General features: G+C 37.1%; 4 protein-coding genes across 5 annotated transcripts; 1 reads left to right on the top strand and 3 right to left on the bottom strand.

Moving 5' to 3' along the window:
* Positions 1 to 318: 318 nt before the first annotated feature.
* On the bottom strand, positions 319 to 3,232 carry LOC122410694 (uncharacterized). The gene has a single exon (XM_043419052.1). The coding sequence runs from the start codon at positions 3,228 to 3,230 to the stop codon at positions 510 to 512; it is 2,721 nt and encodes a 906-aa protein (XP_043274987.1). The 5' UTR covers positions 3,231 to 3,232; the 3' UTR covers positions 319 to 509.
* Positions 3,233 to 3,361: 129 nt separating this feature from the next.
* Polr1C (RNA polymerase I and III subunit C) lies at positions 3,362 to 6,115 on the bottom strand. Its single transcript, XM_043419117.1, has 7 exons — positions 5,797 to 6,115; positions 5,657 to 5,716; positions 5,397 to 5,587; positions 4,881 to 5,065; positions 4,616 to 4,804; positions 3,688 to 3,927; positions 3,362 to 3,606 (listed from the first exon to the last, which is right to left on the bottom strand). Exons 1-7 carry the CDS (start codon positions 5,851 to 5,853, stop codon positions 3,494 to 3,496), a joined length of 1,035 nt encoding a protein of 344 aa, XP_043275052.1. The 5' UTR covers positions 5,854 to 6,115; the 3' UTR covers positions 3,362 to 3,493.
* Positions 6,116 to 6,280: 165 nt separating this feature from the next.
* Positions 6,281 to 15,030, top strand: LOC122410693 (dyslexia-associated protein KIAA0319-like protein). Of its 2 annotated transcripts, none has more exons than XM_043419051.1 (12): positions 6,281 to 6,560; positions 8,660 to 9,074; positions 9,205 to 9,365; positions 9,629 to 10,012; positions 10,310 to 10,535; positions 10,849 to 11,222; positions 11,431 to 11,542; positions 11,634 to 11,782; positions 11,878 to 12,168; positions 12,507 to 12,929; positions 13,280 to 13,462; positions 13,610 to 15,030. In XM_043419051.1, exons 2-12 carry the CDS (start codon positions 8,665 to 8,667, stop codon positions 13,753 to 13,755), a joined length of 2,859 nt encoding a protein of 952 aa, XP_043274986.1. In that variant the 5' UTR covers positions 6,281 to 6,560; positions 8,660 to 8,664; the 3' UTR covers positions 13,756 to 15,030. The 2 variants fall into 2 exon arrangements, with proteins under 2 accessions (XP_043274986.1, XP_043274985.1); XM_043419050.1 differs by lacking the exon at positions 6,281 to 6,560 and adding an exon at positions 7,160 to 7,775.
* A 169-nt stretch (positions 15,031 to 15,199) lies between these two features.
* Positions 15,200 to 17,750, bottom strand: Dcps (Decapping enzyme, scavenger). The gene is made up of 4 exons (XM_043419120.1): positions 17,233 to 17,750; positions 16,630 to 16,775; positions 16,200 to 16,536; positions 15,200 to 15,828 (listed from the first exon to the last, which is right to left on the bottom strand). Exons 1-4 carry the CDS (start codon positions 17,585 to 17,587, stop codon positions 15,650 to 15,652), a joined length of 1,017 nt encoding a protein of 338 aa, XP_043275055.1. The 5' UTR covers positions 17,588 to 17,750; the 3' UTR covers positions 15,200 to 15,649.
* Positions 17,751 to 18,223: the final 473 nt, after the last annotated feature.

The raw sequence follows: 18,223 nt of genomic DNA, 5'->3' as shown, positions 1-18,223 counted from the left end.
GGTTTCCAATAACCACGTGGTTTCGAAACTCGCAACCCAGAGCACCAGCAAAGAAAGAAATATGAACTAAAACTTCAGAAGGCGTCATCGAGGGCGTTGCGAGCGTTTTTTTCTGAACGAATGAGATTTTTTGTTTGCCTGTTAAAAAATTTTGAACTCAAGGGGCGCGTTCAGGGAGTCGCTATTTGCGCTAAAAATACAAGATATAATAATATCATTCAATGATAACGTTAGCGTTTGTAGCGCAAATAGCGACTCCCCGAACGCGCCCAAGGTAAACAAAGATAATCTCTTTTTGGTGGGAAGTTAAAACAAGGATTAGAAGCGTCAGATTTTTATATTTCGAAATTGGTTTTTCCCCATCGTTCAATAATCAATCGCTAATCACGGGTTTAACCAGGCAGAAAAATAGTGAAAATAAAAATGAATAAAAAAGCACGTTTACAGCTATAATGAAAATAAATTTCACATGAACAAAAGTACTGTGAAGTGTTATTACAATAGATTCGTTAACTTAATTTTCGACTCTTATTAGACTTGGTTTTGGTGAATCGTCTTTTGGGTGGTAATAAAAGTTCCACAGCGTCGAGTATTTCCTGTTGAGTAACTTGAGTGTATCGACTTTTGACAGGTTCTTTATGTTTGAATCGTGTAACAGCTGCAGGTGGTGAGAATTCGATTTCCATGTCGGAGCCATCGGAGCTCGTGATCGCATTTTCATTTTCTTTATTTTTCGTGATTTTAAATTGAAGAGGTTTCAAAGTTTCATCGAGTTCCTTGTCGTCCGTGAGTTTAACGGGATACATGGTGACGTAGTATGTGCCACTTTTTCTGTGTATATGAAGAGTTGGCGGTAGCTCAATTTCATCTTCGTCGAGATCGTACATGCGTCTTTTCGCCCATTGGCCTCTGCCCAATGAGTGGTTGCTTTTACTTTTGTATGCTCGACTTCTTTTAACTTTACTCGTGGAAGTTGTGGATCGAACTTCGCTCGCCGAGCTGGTTGCTGCCATCATCGACTTTTTAGCGACTTGCATTTTGTCCCAAATATATTTCGGTATTGCACCGGGTTTCCAACCAAGAAGAGTTTTCAATCGGCCCGGTGCTTCGCCGGTGTTCCACAGCCATCCCATGTTCCCAGGCACCCTCATCCTGACGTCCAAACAATTTTTATGACCGTAACAAAACCTCGAATTTCGGTAATCGTCCATAAGCTTCATAACTCTTCTGCTCACTCTTATAGCTGAATTTCGACGGCTATAGGCTCGATCACCCGCCGGTCCAAGCAGCATCATTGACTTTTTTTTCCCTCGTTGTTTTATCTTCCGGGCACTTACAGATTTTCTTGCTATTGAAGTCTTCCTGGCCGGTTCAGGAACTTCTTCTTCCTCCGGTTTTTCCTCTGGACTTTCCTCCACCGGTGGTTTCTTCTTTTTGGATTTGCAGCTCGTGTCACCGCAAGGACTTGGTTCTGAGTCCGGTTGATTCACTGACTCCTGAAGCTCTCGTTGTTTTTCCAGTTTCTCGTCAGGCTTTTTCTTCATCTTCGAGACCAAAGTCGGCTCAATTTCATGGAGATTGTAATCTCGATTTGAAACCGATGCTGCCAAAAGAGCGATGGGCTTGTCTTCCAATTTCCCAGGTAATTGGGTATGGCCTTTTGGCAAACTAGATGCCAATTTTGGAGGCAATTTCAAAGTCGGCATTTCGAGACCACAACTCGTTAAAGCTTCGTTTTTTTGCCTACCAAAATATGGACTTTCTCTTGGATCCATCAACCCCAAACCAGCCAAACCAGGCACTTTGCCAATCGATTCGACGAAGTTTTCGGTCTCTTTGAAAGCCTTTATCAGACAATCGATTCCTTGGCAAGGTTCGTTCGAACAACCAAAATCTTTGCTCATCGTCGTCGTTTTTAACGAACCCATTGCTCCCGTTCCCAATTTTCCGAAACAACCACAACCGGATTTTTTGGAGGATGCTGACTTGACCGGAGACTTGCAAGACCCGGAAATTAAATCGTTTACCGATTGTCGAGGATATCGAGAATTTTCTTCGTCCCGGCTCTTATTCGCCTCACTGCAATTTGCGGCATTTCCGGGCGTATTCGAGCTCCAGGGCCCACCACCTCGCATTCTCCCTCTGTACAGATAATTCAATGAGTTTCTCTGAGAAACTGGAGCGTAACAAGATTTTACAATCGAATTATTGTTGTAAATTGTTTCCACGTTTTGTACGCTCCTCAGATTCGAACAAACTCTGTCTGACGTTATTCCCCTTAAAACAGTGCTAACTGGTCGACAGACACAACTCTGCACATTGGAGCTAGCTTCCGATGGAAAATCCCTCGTCAAAGGGTACTTTTCTTCGATAATTCGATGAGTAGAGAGTTTCAGCGGTGGTACTACTTCCTCAGGACCACCATCGCGTTTCGCAAGCTCCTGACAAATTGACGCGAGGCCAATAATGCTACTGGGTTTCGGTGACGAAAGCCCTTCTGATTTTCCTTCCGGTGAACAAAACTTTCCTCGATTTTCGTCGTTCGTCTCGGTAGCCTCGTTCCCTTCTTCCGGGACTTTGGTGCATTGGAATTCGTTGGAAGTTTCGTTACTCTTGAACAGAAAAGAATCATTTTTAACGGCAAACTGTGTTACGATTGATTTTCCGAGACAAGTTAGTCTGAGAAATAGCAAGATTGTTCCGGATGGTTTTCCCTCCTCATCGGTGAGATTCCACGTGTTGCGAAATGTGTAGGGCTTCGGAAGATGCGCAGAATCGTTCATCGACATGGACACTTGATCGCACAAACAGCCCGGCAAAGAAATTTCGGTTTTACATATCGAACCTTCCGCTTCTTCTCGGGAACAGATTTTCTGGGCCGTTGCTTTGTAAATGCCAATTTTCAAGGGCTTTGAGCGCATTGCATCGACCAATTCATTGGGTCTTTTTGGGAAAAGGCACGATTTTCCAGCAGTGAAATCCAGCTTGCCTTCAGCGCTCTTCCTTTCGTTGCTCAACGTCGATTGCTTCTCATTTCGTTTTTTTGACGACCAAAATTCGTCCTCGCTTATATCAAACGCTGGAAAATCAAGAAATTCGAGTCTCACGGTCAAAGGTTTCGAGCCGATTTCCGAAATCTTCTCGACCGTCAGATTCAAACGGTCAACGAGAAATTCCAGCATGTAAAGTTGTTCGGCTTTCGCCTGGGAACAACACGATTCTAGTGCCATAGTGATTCTTCTTAATCTGATTTGTTTTCAAACGACAGCAATGACATTATCAAGAGAAAAATACTACGGAATCTTCATATTATTTTTTTTTTTTTCGAAGCTTTACGATTTTTTATTCAAACACGAAAAATTTCGATAACCAAAACGTCTGACATAGTCGGCGCCTCGAACTTCTGACAGGTGATCATCGAAACATTTGAAAGATCAACAGGTCTTTTTTTCAAGAATTAAAAAGTACATTTATTTCACTCGTTTTCAAACGTTCAGCTGATGCTTTCGAGCTCTTCCAAGAAAGTTCGACATTTTCCTTTCAGAATCTTCACAGCTTCCATGAAAAGTATCGACGGCGAAAGAGCACCCAAGGATTCGATCGTAACTGAAATTTTACGTGTGTGTTAACACCATTTTTAAACAGAACATTCGAATTAGCACTAAAATTGAATGAATCTGAGCTTACAAATGTAGTGATCTGGTACTTTTCCCAGTTCAACCGAATCTTTTAAGCTATCGTGTCTGAATACATTCCGGGAACAGCTGTCGTAGCGTGCGCTCTTCACTCGAGCCTCTCTAGAGCCATCTTTTGCTTCAACGATCTCTATTACTCCGGGACTGAAGCACGTTTTCAATAAATCTGCAAGATCATCTTTGATCGGCTCTGTCAACGTAATGGAAGGTAGAAGTCTGTATGACGCGGTAGCTGTAAAATATTTAGTCCATTTTTATAAAAATTTCATAATATTCAAATTAAAGTTGTTTCATTAACTGGGACTTTTATCAATAGGATTGGAAACGATTCCAATGTATTCAGGAGCAGACTCATTTGTTGCATTGTACTGAAATTTTTTTCCTTCCGCGAAGTTGTCATTAGCATGGGGTTTCGAGTAGTTTTTACTTATAAAATTGGACCTTTTTAGAAATCAAAAAATATACTTCAATCGACGACTGATCGTGATTTCATACTACAATTATTGAAGTTGATTTGTCGTTTTTTTATCTAGATTTATTCTGAAATTCATAAAACACAGGACTTCCCACAAAGTTACTTTTCCAAAATAAAATTTCATAACAAGTATTTTATAAAATGAAAAGGGTAAAATGAAAAAAGATTTTTCAGTCGATCCACCGTTATGGGGGGGTTTAAAAATTTGAAAGATCCAATTATGGAATTGATGGAGCGATGTTGAAAACCTTGATAGCAAGAATAACATCGGGAATCGTGGCTGAATTTTTTTTATGCTGATCAACTTTCAATCTTCAATGAAATTGTCCATTTATATGCAGAATTTTTTTAAACCAATGGCACAATTTTTGATTGAGAAAATTGTACATAATTCAATTGGGAGTAAAAATTATTCCATTGCAGTCAGGGCTAACAGTTTACTCACCGACGGGTGAAAATTTTGCATGGTCTTTTCCAATGCCCTTGACAGCATGCATAAATGCATGGATCTCCTGACCAGGCCGCATTTTACATACAAGTATATCGCTTTCTAAAACTCCAAGTTGTTCTTCTCCACGAGGATAAATTTCTGACTGGCGACCTATCGGCACCCATCTGACATCTCTGCTGTAAACTTTGCCAAGAATGAAAAAGTTATGATGGAGAAATTTCTGAAATTGGAACTCATCTCGAGAAATCAATTCCATTACCATTGTTATTTTTGTAGATATCATCAGGGCGTCGAGAATCTTTAGGTGCCTGTGTGTTCCAAGAACAGGTAACTTTCATTTCATATCTCAGAGTGTCCTGATCACTGACCTCTTCCTCTTCGCCTCCAGAATGTGAGGGATATTCAAATAACCTAGGATCTGCTCTCAATGGCAAAAGCCCCAATCTGAAGAAAACTTACTTTTGTGAATTTTTATGAGACATTGACACCAGATCACTATCCTGATGTGAAACAGTAAATTTATTTTTTATTCCTTAGTGCAAACTATTGCAAGTGTGTGATGGAAAATTAAACTTAAACTGCAGTTTCTTGCTATTCAAATAAAAATGATAATTGTTGGAATATGATTGCCTAATGATTATGCCATTTTTTTGTTGTTGCTCACTGTTATAATAAAGTTCAGATGTCATTTTTTCACTTTTTTGAAAAGCATTACAACAAAGTTTTACCAAGATACAATTTTTCTTTCAGTTTTCTGGAATGCAATCAAGTTTACCTGTGAGCAAGAACTTCGTCCTGTATCAAACTTGTGTTGTTTAAAATGTAAACTTTCTCAATGGCCATGGAGGGTACTTCGCTAAGTAAAATTCTTCGCAAAGCATTCGCCAGGGCAGCGGAACACCCGATTAGATCGAATTCCAATTCTCGTTCATCCTTTGATTGACTCACAACTTTGATTTTCAATTGCTAGGATGAATAAAGTAATTATCGTAAGCTGACATGAAAATTGAGGATATTTTGAAACGGAATTCGTACCTTTTTAAAATTTGTTATACTCCATCCACCTTCCAGTGGCAAGTTGGAATATTCCGAAGCCTTCGAAGTACATAGAAACAATTATCAAATAGTTGTTAAGCGACAATAGATTTAAAATTACTTTTTTTTCGTTTACTCACGTTCGGAATTCCATATTCTTCTAAAATTACGCGAGGTTTTCGTTTCTTTTCTGCCATTTTCAAGTAATCTTATAGGTTAAGATGTTGTTATTTTCAAACACGTGGGTCGACTGCAACGCTACTGTGATGTTCGGGAAAACGGGGAAAACGCGCGGTCGACGGCAAAAAAGAAACTGACAGATTGATCAAAAACGACGAGTGGCTCGCTCCCGCGAGGGACCCACGGCCCACGATTTCTCAACGATTTTGCCGCGTAATCGTAATGGCCTCTGCACACTACGCGCGATGAGCGATGAGCGACGAGCGATAGCCAATATGAACTCTGCTTTTTTGGCCATCGTCCGGAAAATCAGAGCTCTTATTGGCTATCGCTCGTCGCTCACCGCTCATCGCGCACAGTGTGCAAAGGCCATAACGGTGAGAACGAAGCTATGCGCCACACTACTGCGATGCAATAATTTTTTCACTCCGCGGGTCGCACACAGCACTCGCAGCACGCAGCAGTCTGTTAGCGTTAGCGGGATATTACGAACACGATTCAAAATTATTCTCTTGAATTTTAAAGCAGACAATAATAATAAACTTTTTTCTGCATGGAAAAGTTTTCTCGGAGACTTTCTGTTAGTTCATTTTGTGTTATAAATAAGGTCTCAAAAATTTTGAAACAAGCGGGCCTATAACAATATAAAATTCGTAATCTTGAAGAAATGTCATGAAATACGTATGAAATCGACGTGCATATCCGATATTCGAGACATTCTGACGTAAGTAATAATTTTTCTTCATCCTATTTAGAAATTTTCAGGATAAAATAAAATACTGTTCCAATGTAGCAAATGAATTTTATGACGTTGAATTTATCAGCGTTGGAGTCCAACGAAATGAACGAAAAATTAGTCATTTTCCCATTTCTTCCCTCCCTATTAATTGAATAATAATTGAAATAAAAAATAGGAGAATTACAAATGTTTCTTTCGTTCGTTTCGTTGAACTTCAATGTTGCAAAATTCAGCGTTTCCCATGAATTTAGGAAAATGCGTTTTCGGTTCGAAAAATTATCGAAAAAACCCATTTTGCTTTTTATTATTTTTATGGTTATAGAATAGAAGCAAAAGAGAGCGAAAATAAACAATAAATTTTATATTCTAACGTTTAAATGTAACGACATACCAACTCATTGGATTCGGTAGACTCAAATACAAATAGTGTACTTGCGGACGAATATATTAATTATGGAGATTGTTTATTAATCCTCCTGTGGATAGTAGCAGCAGGTGTTTTGAATGGAAATTGATAGGAGGCTGCACAACACAAGTGGCCCCCTCTACTGACTGATGAATCATGCGCTGTTTCGTAGATGCACGTCAGGTCTCTTGTCAGGTGCATTATCAGCAGGCGCGCGGGGATACGTCAAAAAAGCATATAGAAAATCGCTATAAAATGAAGTATGTTCGAAACTCAGTGTTTTTCTCTCATTTATTATAAAAATGAGAAATAATTCTCGGGTTTTCAAAAGTTTTTGATCGATATTCAGTTATAAAAACGTGAATAAAAAACGTGTGAGCTTGGTGCGAAGAAACGAAATCTTATCGCTCCGTGTTTTTCCGGCGGTCGAACTACAATTCCTGTCAAGCAGGAAGTATGATAATTACCCCTATGCTTTCATTATAGCTCCGGCTGTTTGATAACGTGTATATGCGATGAAGTATAATATATGCAAAGCCTCTAAAAATGACTGAACCCTGCGGGTTCCCTACCAATACGTACATAAACGTCTGGTATGCTAATGGAACCAAGTTCGATCATTAGAGATCTGACCTTCTGGAAACACTAACCCTATAATCATCTTCCGAACATTTTCGCCCATGCTGTATCTCGGTTCTTGTCTTGGATTTGACATAACCCTCGTGTGCATCCAGGCGCAAAACCTCCGTCAAAAAAACTCTTACTACATTGTACAAGCTCCGCTACTTCCTACGGTAAAAATTTCAATATTTTGAAAATTCGTTCCAAGCGGGTAATATTTAACTCTAGATATGTACTCAATATACGTAATAAACGTAAATCGTTTATTTCGCAGCTTGAACTCCCTCAGAATTATGATTTTTCTCGAAGAAAAAACTTGAAGGAGTTTTTGGAATAAATTCACAGATTCATATTGTATTTTGTGACAATAGTTTCGTTTTCTTTTCTATATATTTTTTTCACAGTAGTATATTCTAATCAATCGAACAAAATGAAGATGAATGAAATGAACCTTTTGTATTTGCAGAGGTGAATTTGTAGTAAAAATTTCCAATTGCATACTTCATTTTGTAGGAAATCAATCTTGAAGATGCACTTGTATGAAGTTGAAGTTTGCAACGTTGGAGTCCAATGAAATGATCTAAAAAAACTCTTGAAATGATACTGAAACTCTTCCAGTAAATCTCCAATTTTGTTTTCTGACGAATTTGCAATTCGTTATTTTTCAATCCACATCAATGATTCGTGAAATAAAAAAATGATTATTTATAAATCTTCTTTTCGTTCATTTCGTTGGACTCCAATGTTTCAAACTTCAGCGTCATGCACTTGTAATCTATGAGTGTAATCTAAGAATTGTTTATTTTTTTCATCCGAAGGACTAATAATTTATAAAGTTCTTTGAAAAAGATACATTGCACACATTATTTCGCTTGGAACAAATACTGCAGTTCATTTTTTTTTTTTTTTTAATTTACATCTAAGGGTTGAATTTACCTGAACACAGACCTTATTGATTTATTTTTCAGTTAATTTTCCAAAAGAATCAAACTTTTTGTCAATTTTTTTCAAAGAATGTAAGCTTGTCAATAACTGGGAGAATTTTATGAAATTTCAGTCATCATGTTTGAGAGCACGCTCGGACTAGGACTTTTAGTCCTCTTAGCGAATCCTTGTCTTGCTCTCTACACTGACTGGGACATAGATGGGCAATGTCCTGGACTCGTTTCAAGGATTTTTACACGATACACACCACGTGGCAATTTGACTTACACCATTTTTACGGAACGGCCCGAACTCCAAGGACTAGATCAATGTATATTGGGCTGTTGCACAGCACCGCTGTGCAACGTTGTTCTAACATACAATGCAACGTGTTTCCACGTACATTGTTTAAATTCAGAAATGTGCACTCCCCTCTTCAGACCTGACACACTACCTGAGGACCCTCCAAGAATGATTCTAGTCAAACCTGTTAAACCAAACGAAATATGGGCTGATTTCTTGGATCATGTGCCTGATGAAACCACCGGGTGAGAATCAATTTTTCAAACACTGCATAATTGAAATTTGTTTATTGTAACTATTGGAACTAAAGATTCCAAGGGAAAAAATGAAATTAAGTTGTTTAAATTCACAACATACGTTTCTTGGATTATCCAGAACAGAGCAACGTGAGCCAATGGAATTTTTCCAATCCAGTGGAGTTAACTGTCTGGACGATGCATCATCTTGTATGGAAAATGAGGTTTGCGTCGCAACAGATATTAAGAGACAATACGGAGTTTGTCAATGTACTATTGGTTACAAAAGGAACATGGCTGGTTAGTGAAAATAATTATTTACATAAAACCATGGTATTAAAGTTGGGACAGTTACAGAATTGTTGAAAAATCATTGCATCATCTGTTCTATTATTGAATTCCCCAATTTTTCTAATCACATCTACTTGATTACTTTTCAAAAAGAGAAAAAATAGTGTAATTTTCGTTGGAGCTCAATTTTATGTTTACAACAATGTGTCAAGTTTTAAAAAAATCTAACGTTCCATTTTTTTATATGCTTTATCACATTGAAAAATGAACAGACAAGTGTACACCACTGATCGGGCCTCATACTCTCGGAGAATCACGGAATTTGGGTGAAGAATCGGGGATGAAAGATACCACCACTTCGATCAAGCCTCCTCTGCAGCATCTCGTCGTTTCGGTCGTTTCCAAAGAAGTCAGGTTGCCAGAAAACGAAGTCATTTTATCGGCCTTCACCGTTCCTGCCGAACAAGGAAACGAACACTACAATTACGCGTGGAGTCTTCTGAGTCAACCCGATGGACACACAGGGACAATGACTGACCAAAATCGGATGACCGTCAAACTCAGCAACTTGTCCGAAGGACTCTATAAATTTCGAGTCACCGTTACCAGTCCCAATGCTTATGGCGAAGCCTACGCTAATGTCAGTGTCTTACCACGTGAGTATTTTTCTCCGAAATTATATTGTTCGATTAATGAACACTTGAAAAATAGACCTGAAATATTGACTGACAGCGAGGTCTGTGCAGTTGTGTAGCTTCGGCGGTCTTCCAAATCAAACGGTTTTGGGCAAGACCAATACTTGAATAGGTGACCGCTTAGCCATGCACTCGCTCGCGCATCTATCACAGGAGCAGGAACAAAATTAGACAAATAACAGGAACATTCTGTTGATCACATGAATTTCAAGTTTTGGTTCATATCAGGAAAAACAATTTTACGATTTTTTTTTTCAGCGAAGCGGATCAATCAAGCACCCATAGCGATAATATCACCAGCATCTCAAGTAGTCAAGTTACCCAATACGGGAGCCGTTCTGGATGCCTCACCGAGTCGAGACGACGATCGGGTGATACGATATCATTGGGAACTGCAACAAGGCCCCATTGGTTATCAGCCAAGTTTGATAGACACGCCAACACTTCAACTAGACAACCTTGTCGCTGGAAATTACACTTTCAAGTATGTACTCGTATCTTTTTATTGTGAATCATTGGATTTATCTTCTGAAATGATTGGTTTTTATAAAACATCCTTTAATACGATTTGTCTTAATACGTAAACTATCTTTTGATTTCAAATGAAATATCAATGATTAAACATAGAGATTTTAGAATTTTCTAAAAAAAAATAAACAACTTGAAAATGAAACTGAACAGAACAAATGTTGAACGTAAACGAAGGTTCACCAATAAAAAGTTGTGTCGTGAAGAAATTTTTTTTTATTATCTAGATCAGTGTAATTAATTTCCTGTTTTTAATCTTCTTATTCAAGATTAACGGTCGAGGATTCTGATCACATTACAAATTCTACAACAGCGAACATTACAGTCCTCAAAGTAACGGATTATCCACCGAGCGCCAACGCTGGTCAAGATATTATAATATATCTTCCTCAAAACACGTTAACTCTAAATGGTAATTTGAGCACCGATGATCGAGGCATAGCTAGTTGGGAATGGACGAAAAGTCCATCTGATCAAAACAAAGCTGTCGACATGCAAAATACTAGAACTCCTTATCTCCAATTGTCAAATTTGGAGGAAGGAATGTACACTTTTGTTCTCAAAGTTACCGACGATTCGGATCAGTCCTCAACAGCTGAAGTTCACGTTTTCGTTAAACCACCGACCAACAAACCTCCCAAAGGTGCGTTCAATGTCGTACAAAATGAAGTATCGGAAAGGCAAATTTTTCATTTTATCACAATTACAATAGAATAGAATATTAATGAATTGATATTTTGAAAATTGCATTTTTTATTGATTCAAATCTTCCGAATGAATATTCTGACCAATTAAATTATTTGGTTTCGTTGATTATTGAAATACTAAAATATTTACGTTCTTTCTTTTAGCCAACGCTGGCAACAACATAACAATTGCTTTACCGGAAACTCGGACGGTGCTCGATGGTAGTAAGAGCAAGGACGACGTAAAAATTGTTTCCTATCACTGGCAACAAATAAGGTATTACAAGCTTGATTGAAAAAAACAAACAAACAAACAAAAATTCGTACGCCCTTTGAATTCTTCCTGAAAATATATTTTGTTATTTCAGTGGGCCAAGCAAAGTTGAATTCAGTGCGGCGAACGAATCGATCACAAATATTACGAAACTGACCAAAGGAGATTATGATTTTAAATTGACTGTAATCGATGATAAAGGAAATAAAGATTCCGATACGGTCAAGGTTAAAGTTACCCAGAGTGAGTAGAGTTTTTTTCAAACCATGTGAAAATATGTAATTAATTTCATTCATGACTGTTTGATAATATATTATTATCTATATAATTAATTGCAGATAAAAATGCAGCACCCAAAGCAAATGGTGGTGGCGATCAGAACGTCGTAGCTCCCGTCAGCGCTCTGTTCATCAACGGTTCTCAATCTTCAGATGATTTGAAAATAGGCCAGTGGGAATGGACTCGCGATCCTTCGAGTCTGGCAATCGGCACGATTGTCGAAGGAACGGATAAATCGCCGATATTAATGGTCACAGATATTGTGCCGGGACGTTATGTGTTCAAATTGAAAGTGACTGACGATCAAGGGCTCAGCAGCGAAGACACCGTTTCTGTTATCGTTAAACCTGGTAATATCATAATCGCTAACAATCATAACGGATGGAAAACGACTTCAATCTTTTCTTTAGCATATCAAATTTCTCGTATACGATATTGAAATTTGATTACGCACTTTCTTTTTTTTTTTTGATAAAAAAGAAAATAAAATCTATGATAAAGTTGTATTTGGTGAACACTGAATGATAATGACTTCATAAAACCTAGACAAGTATAGAAAAGATTCAAAAAAGAGCTTTCCGCTGAAAGGTTGGGCTTTTTGATTGACAATAATTACGAACATTTGAAAGTGGCGATGAAAAATTCGACAATAAGAAATGAATCATTAAATCATTCTTTTTCATTTCAGATCCAGAGTTATTGCATTTAGTTGAACTGACCCTCAACGTTGGTGCACAATTATTGACAGAGTCCCAGAAGGCGTCTCTAGTCTTGAAACTTCAAATGTTATTGCGCGACGAGGTGTCTATAGTCGTGCGAAATTTAAAATCCGAACCCCGAACCGGACGTGCGCGATTAGTTTTCTACGTTCGTCAAAAAGACAAAAAAACGAGTATGGCCGGACCGGAAGTGGTACACAGATTGAGAGAAAAACTTCGACAAGATTCTGGCCTTTTACAACTGTCTGTTGCTGCTGTTGAGACCGCCGTTTGTCAGAACAATTGCTCCGGACACGGTGTCTGTGACGAGGAATCTAGACAATGTTTGTGCGAAGCTTTTTGGATGCAAAATTTGATACAAAAGTATTTTGGAAACGGGGAATCGAATTGCGGTGAGTTTTCAATCCCCCATATGCATCGACGATTATCTTACGGCATTCCTGAAGAGGAATCCCTGTCGAGAACTATAAAAAAAATATTTTATGTTTTCAAAACTATTTTTCGATCGTACTGATTGATTATAAAGTCTACAGAACGAAAATTTGATGATAAAATATTTAGAAAACATAAAAATTGTTTTTTTACTTGAAAACTTGTATCAATTTTGACCGCGTTTTAGACAGCTTGACACAATATTAATGGAAGAATACAAAGTTGAAATCTGACCTGAAACCACGTTCCTAACATTGTTTTGCGAGAAGCGATTGGTATAAATAATTTCTTCCAATCTAAATTCTTTTAGATTGGAGCATTCTCTACGTTATAATAGCGCTACTATCGTTGATCGTCTGTTGGGTTGGTCTCGTGTGGGGAATCGTTTGTTTATGCAGCCGTATTTGCGGTAAAAGGAGATTATTGAGACCAAAGAAAAAACCAACACGATACTCGCTTCTTCAGCCAGAAGCCGAGGATGACAGTAGTGCATGTAAGTTTCCCACGAACTGGTTTCGGATAAATAAAATATAATGTAACATTAGAATATTAAAAATCACATAAATCAAGGTCTGCCCTGAAAGATATTCTGAAGATGCAATTGAATAAAAACAATATTGTAAAGATACATTTCGTTTAGTTTCAGCTCACAAAATGGTCCTTTCAGAATCCGACACGGATTCTGATGACGTACTATTCGAGCACCGAAAAGGCAAAAACGGCCACTTGAGAAACGGCAAGACTCGGAACGGTTTCCTCAAAACCGGTTCTCGTGTAAAAACATGAAATCACATCTCGAATTTATTTTCCACTTGTAAATGTATAAGGTAAAACCTAAAAGAATATGAAAAGTTAGTCGATTCAAATGTTTGTCGATGGGGCGAAAAGATGACTGACGAATGTGGTAAGACGCACATTTGCGTATTGATTTTGGCCAAACATTTAGTACTAGTCACAACAAGCTGTCGATTATTTTGGGATTATCGTATCGCTCGATACCCGTACCAGTCGTGGCTCGAAATATCATTGTTTTCATTTATTTTATACTTAAACTTATGCTGTACTGATATTTATCTCTGTGATTAGTACTGCAAATCGACGTGGCTGCGAAAACCTTACGAATAAGGGCGTAGTGCAATTTCACAAATGCACTGTTTGAATCATTCCTCGGTTTGATTTTTTTTTTTAATTATCGTGTAATTTATCTTATGACAAATATGCCATGGCTATGAAATATGTACTTTATCAATGGTATGATTATCTAAATATTTAAGCAAGAAAAGTTTTTTGTGCACGTTACACAGGGTAAAGAGACAACGCAAAAAACAGGTTGACAGAATATCGCTCCGTCGGAATTGGGCACATAGTTTTAAGCAATTATCGAAAATCGCTGTGTTTGTGATTTCGTCTATGATTTCCTAAGAAAGAACCGTCAAATATGTGATCAGATCTCAAAGCCTACGTTCGCTAGAAATGAAAAAACAAAACAGAAATTTTGGTGCATTCGAACAATGCAAACATGAACACTCAAATTTTAAAAATCACTCATTGCCTATCACTGAATCGAGCGAAAATAGTTTTACCGTTAAATTGTGATGTTACTCGTACTAAAGTGTGAAATGTGGATTATAAAAATGAGCCGTAAATATTTTGCACCCTCGTTTAATAAACCGAACGATTATTTATCCTGTCATTAGAGTAACGTGAGATGAAATTGTGAGCGCGATACTGATGTCGGAAGTTCCTAAGGGAACTAAAAACAAAGAGATAAAAACGTAATTTAATTACGATAAAGAAATATTGTGTCAAGGCTGTTTCATTGGTTTATGAATGCCACAGATTGCAGCCACCTACATTCCATGTTCGTTGCTTCAGATATGTGAGAATGAGCTGGAGTATTGAACAAAGAAACATATGTATGTTTAATTGTATATAAAAAATGATGAAACAGTAAAAAAGAACATAACGTTTGTGAAGAATGGTTGAAAGTAGATGTAAATGTGACGGTGCCTGTACCTTCGACCATGAACACTTCAAATATAGGTTTTATTTGCAGTGAAATGGAGGAAATATTTGTTTTCTAATCGACAACGAATTTTATTGAGAACTTCTAGAAATCGAGGCTTTCTGGGGCCCTCTCAGGAAAACAATTTTTTCGTTTTCAAACAAGAAATTGTTAAACATCTTTGCGAACAAAACGTCGGATTTTTTTAAAGCATTGACACATTCATCATTTTCAATGGGTTATGAATTTTATTGATCCACTTGGAAAAAAAACTTTCCGAGACGCTGTTTGAAAAGGTAATTTCTTACTCTTACATGGGTCGAATTATTATTAACACACTTCACACCAAAATCGGCCATAAAAAATTGATACTTTCGAATGTGACAGCAAAGTGTAAAAATGGTTTTCCATAATAATTGTTGAGTTTGCTCCTAGTTGAAGACGTGCACTCACTCAGAGATTCGGTAAACAATAAAGCACATTGAAATTTCGGTCAAAATTCTAACGCTGAATTACAGGACGGACATATTTTTGAATTTACAATTCGTTGAGTTATGCAAAGTTTCGTGTAAACGTATTTTATTTTACTAGACGTCAAATTCGTGGCCTTTGAAATATTTCGCATAACTAGTTATTTCGTCGTATGAAAATAAAATTTTCCGTAATTGATTTCGTTCAACACTCTTCCTCAGGCTCGTTCGTTTTTTCGTTAGGTTCGACTGCTTGTTTGTAATCTTCGACTAAATCAGGATTAAAAACGGCGAATTGAAGAGTAACCTTCTGATAATAATCTGGCAATAATTCTATATTGCTTATCACAGTCGAGAGGAGATGAGCTTTCTCCGCATAAATGCCTAAAAAAATAACAAGTTATACATTAGTAGTGATCTGGGAAAATCTAGGAATAAGTAAATAAAAACAAAAAACTATAGATTTTATCAATACCAAAAGTGTACCGAGAGTATTGAACGTTTTTTCAACAATTAGACGTCAAGAAGCAAAATCATACATTATTTTTCACCAAACGATTCGTTTGCATTGAATTTTTTTGAAGAACACCTGAACCGTCAAGAAAAAAAATATAAAACAAAAGTTCCAAAGTTTTGACAACTTTGTATTTATTAACAAGAAAACTAGTGATAATATGAACTAAATTTGAAAAAACCAATTCCGAAAATTTCTAATATTAGGATGAGACGGACGAATTGAGTAAAAAATAAATTACCAGCATCCTCCACCGATAATTGTGTGAAGTGCACATGAAGATGATAATAAGACGGCAAATAATGAAAATATATCCTCAGCTTCGATGAGCTGATATCGTATTTCTTGACGATAGCTTCTGTCCCTTTGTCCCTTATATTTTTCAATAGCGTCAAGTGACTCGCATTCAAATCTCTTATTGAATTGATTTTCTTCCTCGAAATGGCCAACACGTTTAGAGTATTGAGGTTGCCATCCCACTTCAAATCAGGGATCAAAACAAATCCGTTGTTCGAATCAGTGTCCTCATAAATAATTCTGTCTGCTTCTGATTTGTGATTCAAAATATTTTCTACCCACTGGAAAAAAAGATTTTTTTTACAAATTCATCAAAAAAAATGGTAGCTGTGTTTGAATTAGTTCTTTTTTCACTAATGTTATTTGTAATCAACCTGAAGCGACAATTGTTGTCCAATGACTTTGGGTATGGTCACTTTTTTGTACAATTCAGGAGTTTCTGTTACAATGTTGATCTCCTTCTTAGAAAATTTTTCCAAATGTTTCTGCGTCGCAGGATATATCACAGTTGTATTCAAACCTGCAGTGAAAAACAATACGTAGATTGCATTACTACAAGTTGAACCGTCAATTGTAAAAACAAAAAAGTTCACCTACAAATGAAAGTGTAAATTCTATCAACTTAATTTTGATAAAGCAAACAAAGAATTGCAAAGTGAAATTACAATTTTTCTATACATTGTCTTGATTTTATATTCGGGAATTCAAAAATATAGTGAAAAATAGAAAAATAAAAACTCATCGTACTCATAAATATTTGGATTAAAATTTTGTTATATAATTTTGAAAAAACATATTTGAAACCACAAAGAACAGAAAAAATAATAAAGTACTTTTTCCCTAAAAATTACATTTTTGAAATGCATGTTATGAAAAAAATCGTATATCATTAGTAGCAATTGCCGCAAAAAAATGTCGGAATTGAATAAAAACTTGTCGGAAATGGAGAGTGTCTAAAAATGACAACAGAAACTTACCGTTGTGTTCTCTTATGGGAAAGCATTCGTAAGATCCGTAAGCATCATTGTCAAAGAGATGCTTCAACAGTGTTTCGTCGTCGAAAAAGTTTTTCAAATTTTCGGATTCATCGGGGAAAGTTTTTTTCTCCAATAAAACAATTGCTGTATTTTCGTGGCCTTTGAATGATCCTTCAAGCCATACTTGTTTACGCACAATGTTGTTGTTGAGTACACGTTTGACCTCAAAATTTTGCCAATTTTCTATTACGTCAATCGATTTCTCTTGGGCGTCTTTAATTTCAACATCCAATTTTATTTTTTTTGCCGGCGAATCCACCAACTCGTCCTTTTCGTATCGTTTCACTTCAGCCATGTTTATTTTGTTATTGTTTTATCGGCTTTTTATTTCTGACAATGAGCCGGCCAGCGTGCGTGCGTAAAAACGAACAACCATCAACAAATCAACAATCCACAGCAACGCAACACACATACACACACTTCACCCGGTCGTATTACGTAGGTGTAGTTCGCCCAAGCCTGTCGAAACGTTGTTGACGATGAATTGTAGCCTCGTAGCGGATCTTGCGTAAACTACTGAACGTCACAAGACTTTGATCAGTAGAGCCATCTGTTTTCATATGTTGAAATGTCGGTAAATTATCGACATAACGTCACCTACATCCAACGAGACGACTGCTCATCTCTGATTCAACATTTCCATTTCTTAAGATGATGGATCAGTCGGTAATCACAACCGTGAGTGCGAGAAAGATAGCTGCAAATTTTAAAAAGGAAATTTTTCCACATCGTTCGTCTGATCGAAAAAATAAAAATGTCATCGGATTTTTGCGATCATGCTGCGTACGATGACATTTTTATTATTTTTATCGGACGAACGATGTCAAAGAAGTTTCAATTTCAAAAATTCGAGGTGTGATTACCGACTGATCCATCATCTTAACGTGATCTATCAGTTGTTCAGTCGGTAAAAATCCTGCTGCACGTTTTA

Source organism: Venturia canescens, chromosome 5, assembly GCF_019457755.1.
Source record: "Venturia canescens isolate UGA chromosome 5, ASM1945775v1, whole genome shotgun sequence".
Classification (NCBI taxonomy): domain Eukaryota; kingdom Metazoa; phylum Arthropoda; class Insecta; order Hymenoptera; family Ichneumonidae; genus Venturia; species Venturia canescens.
The sequence above is the reverse complement of the archived record's forward strand: the minus strand, read 5'-3'. Positions and strand labels throughout refer to the sequence as shown.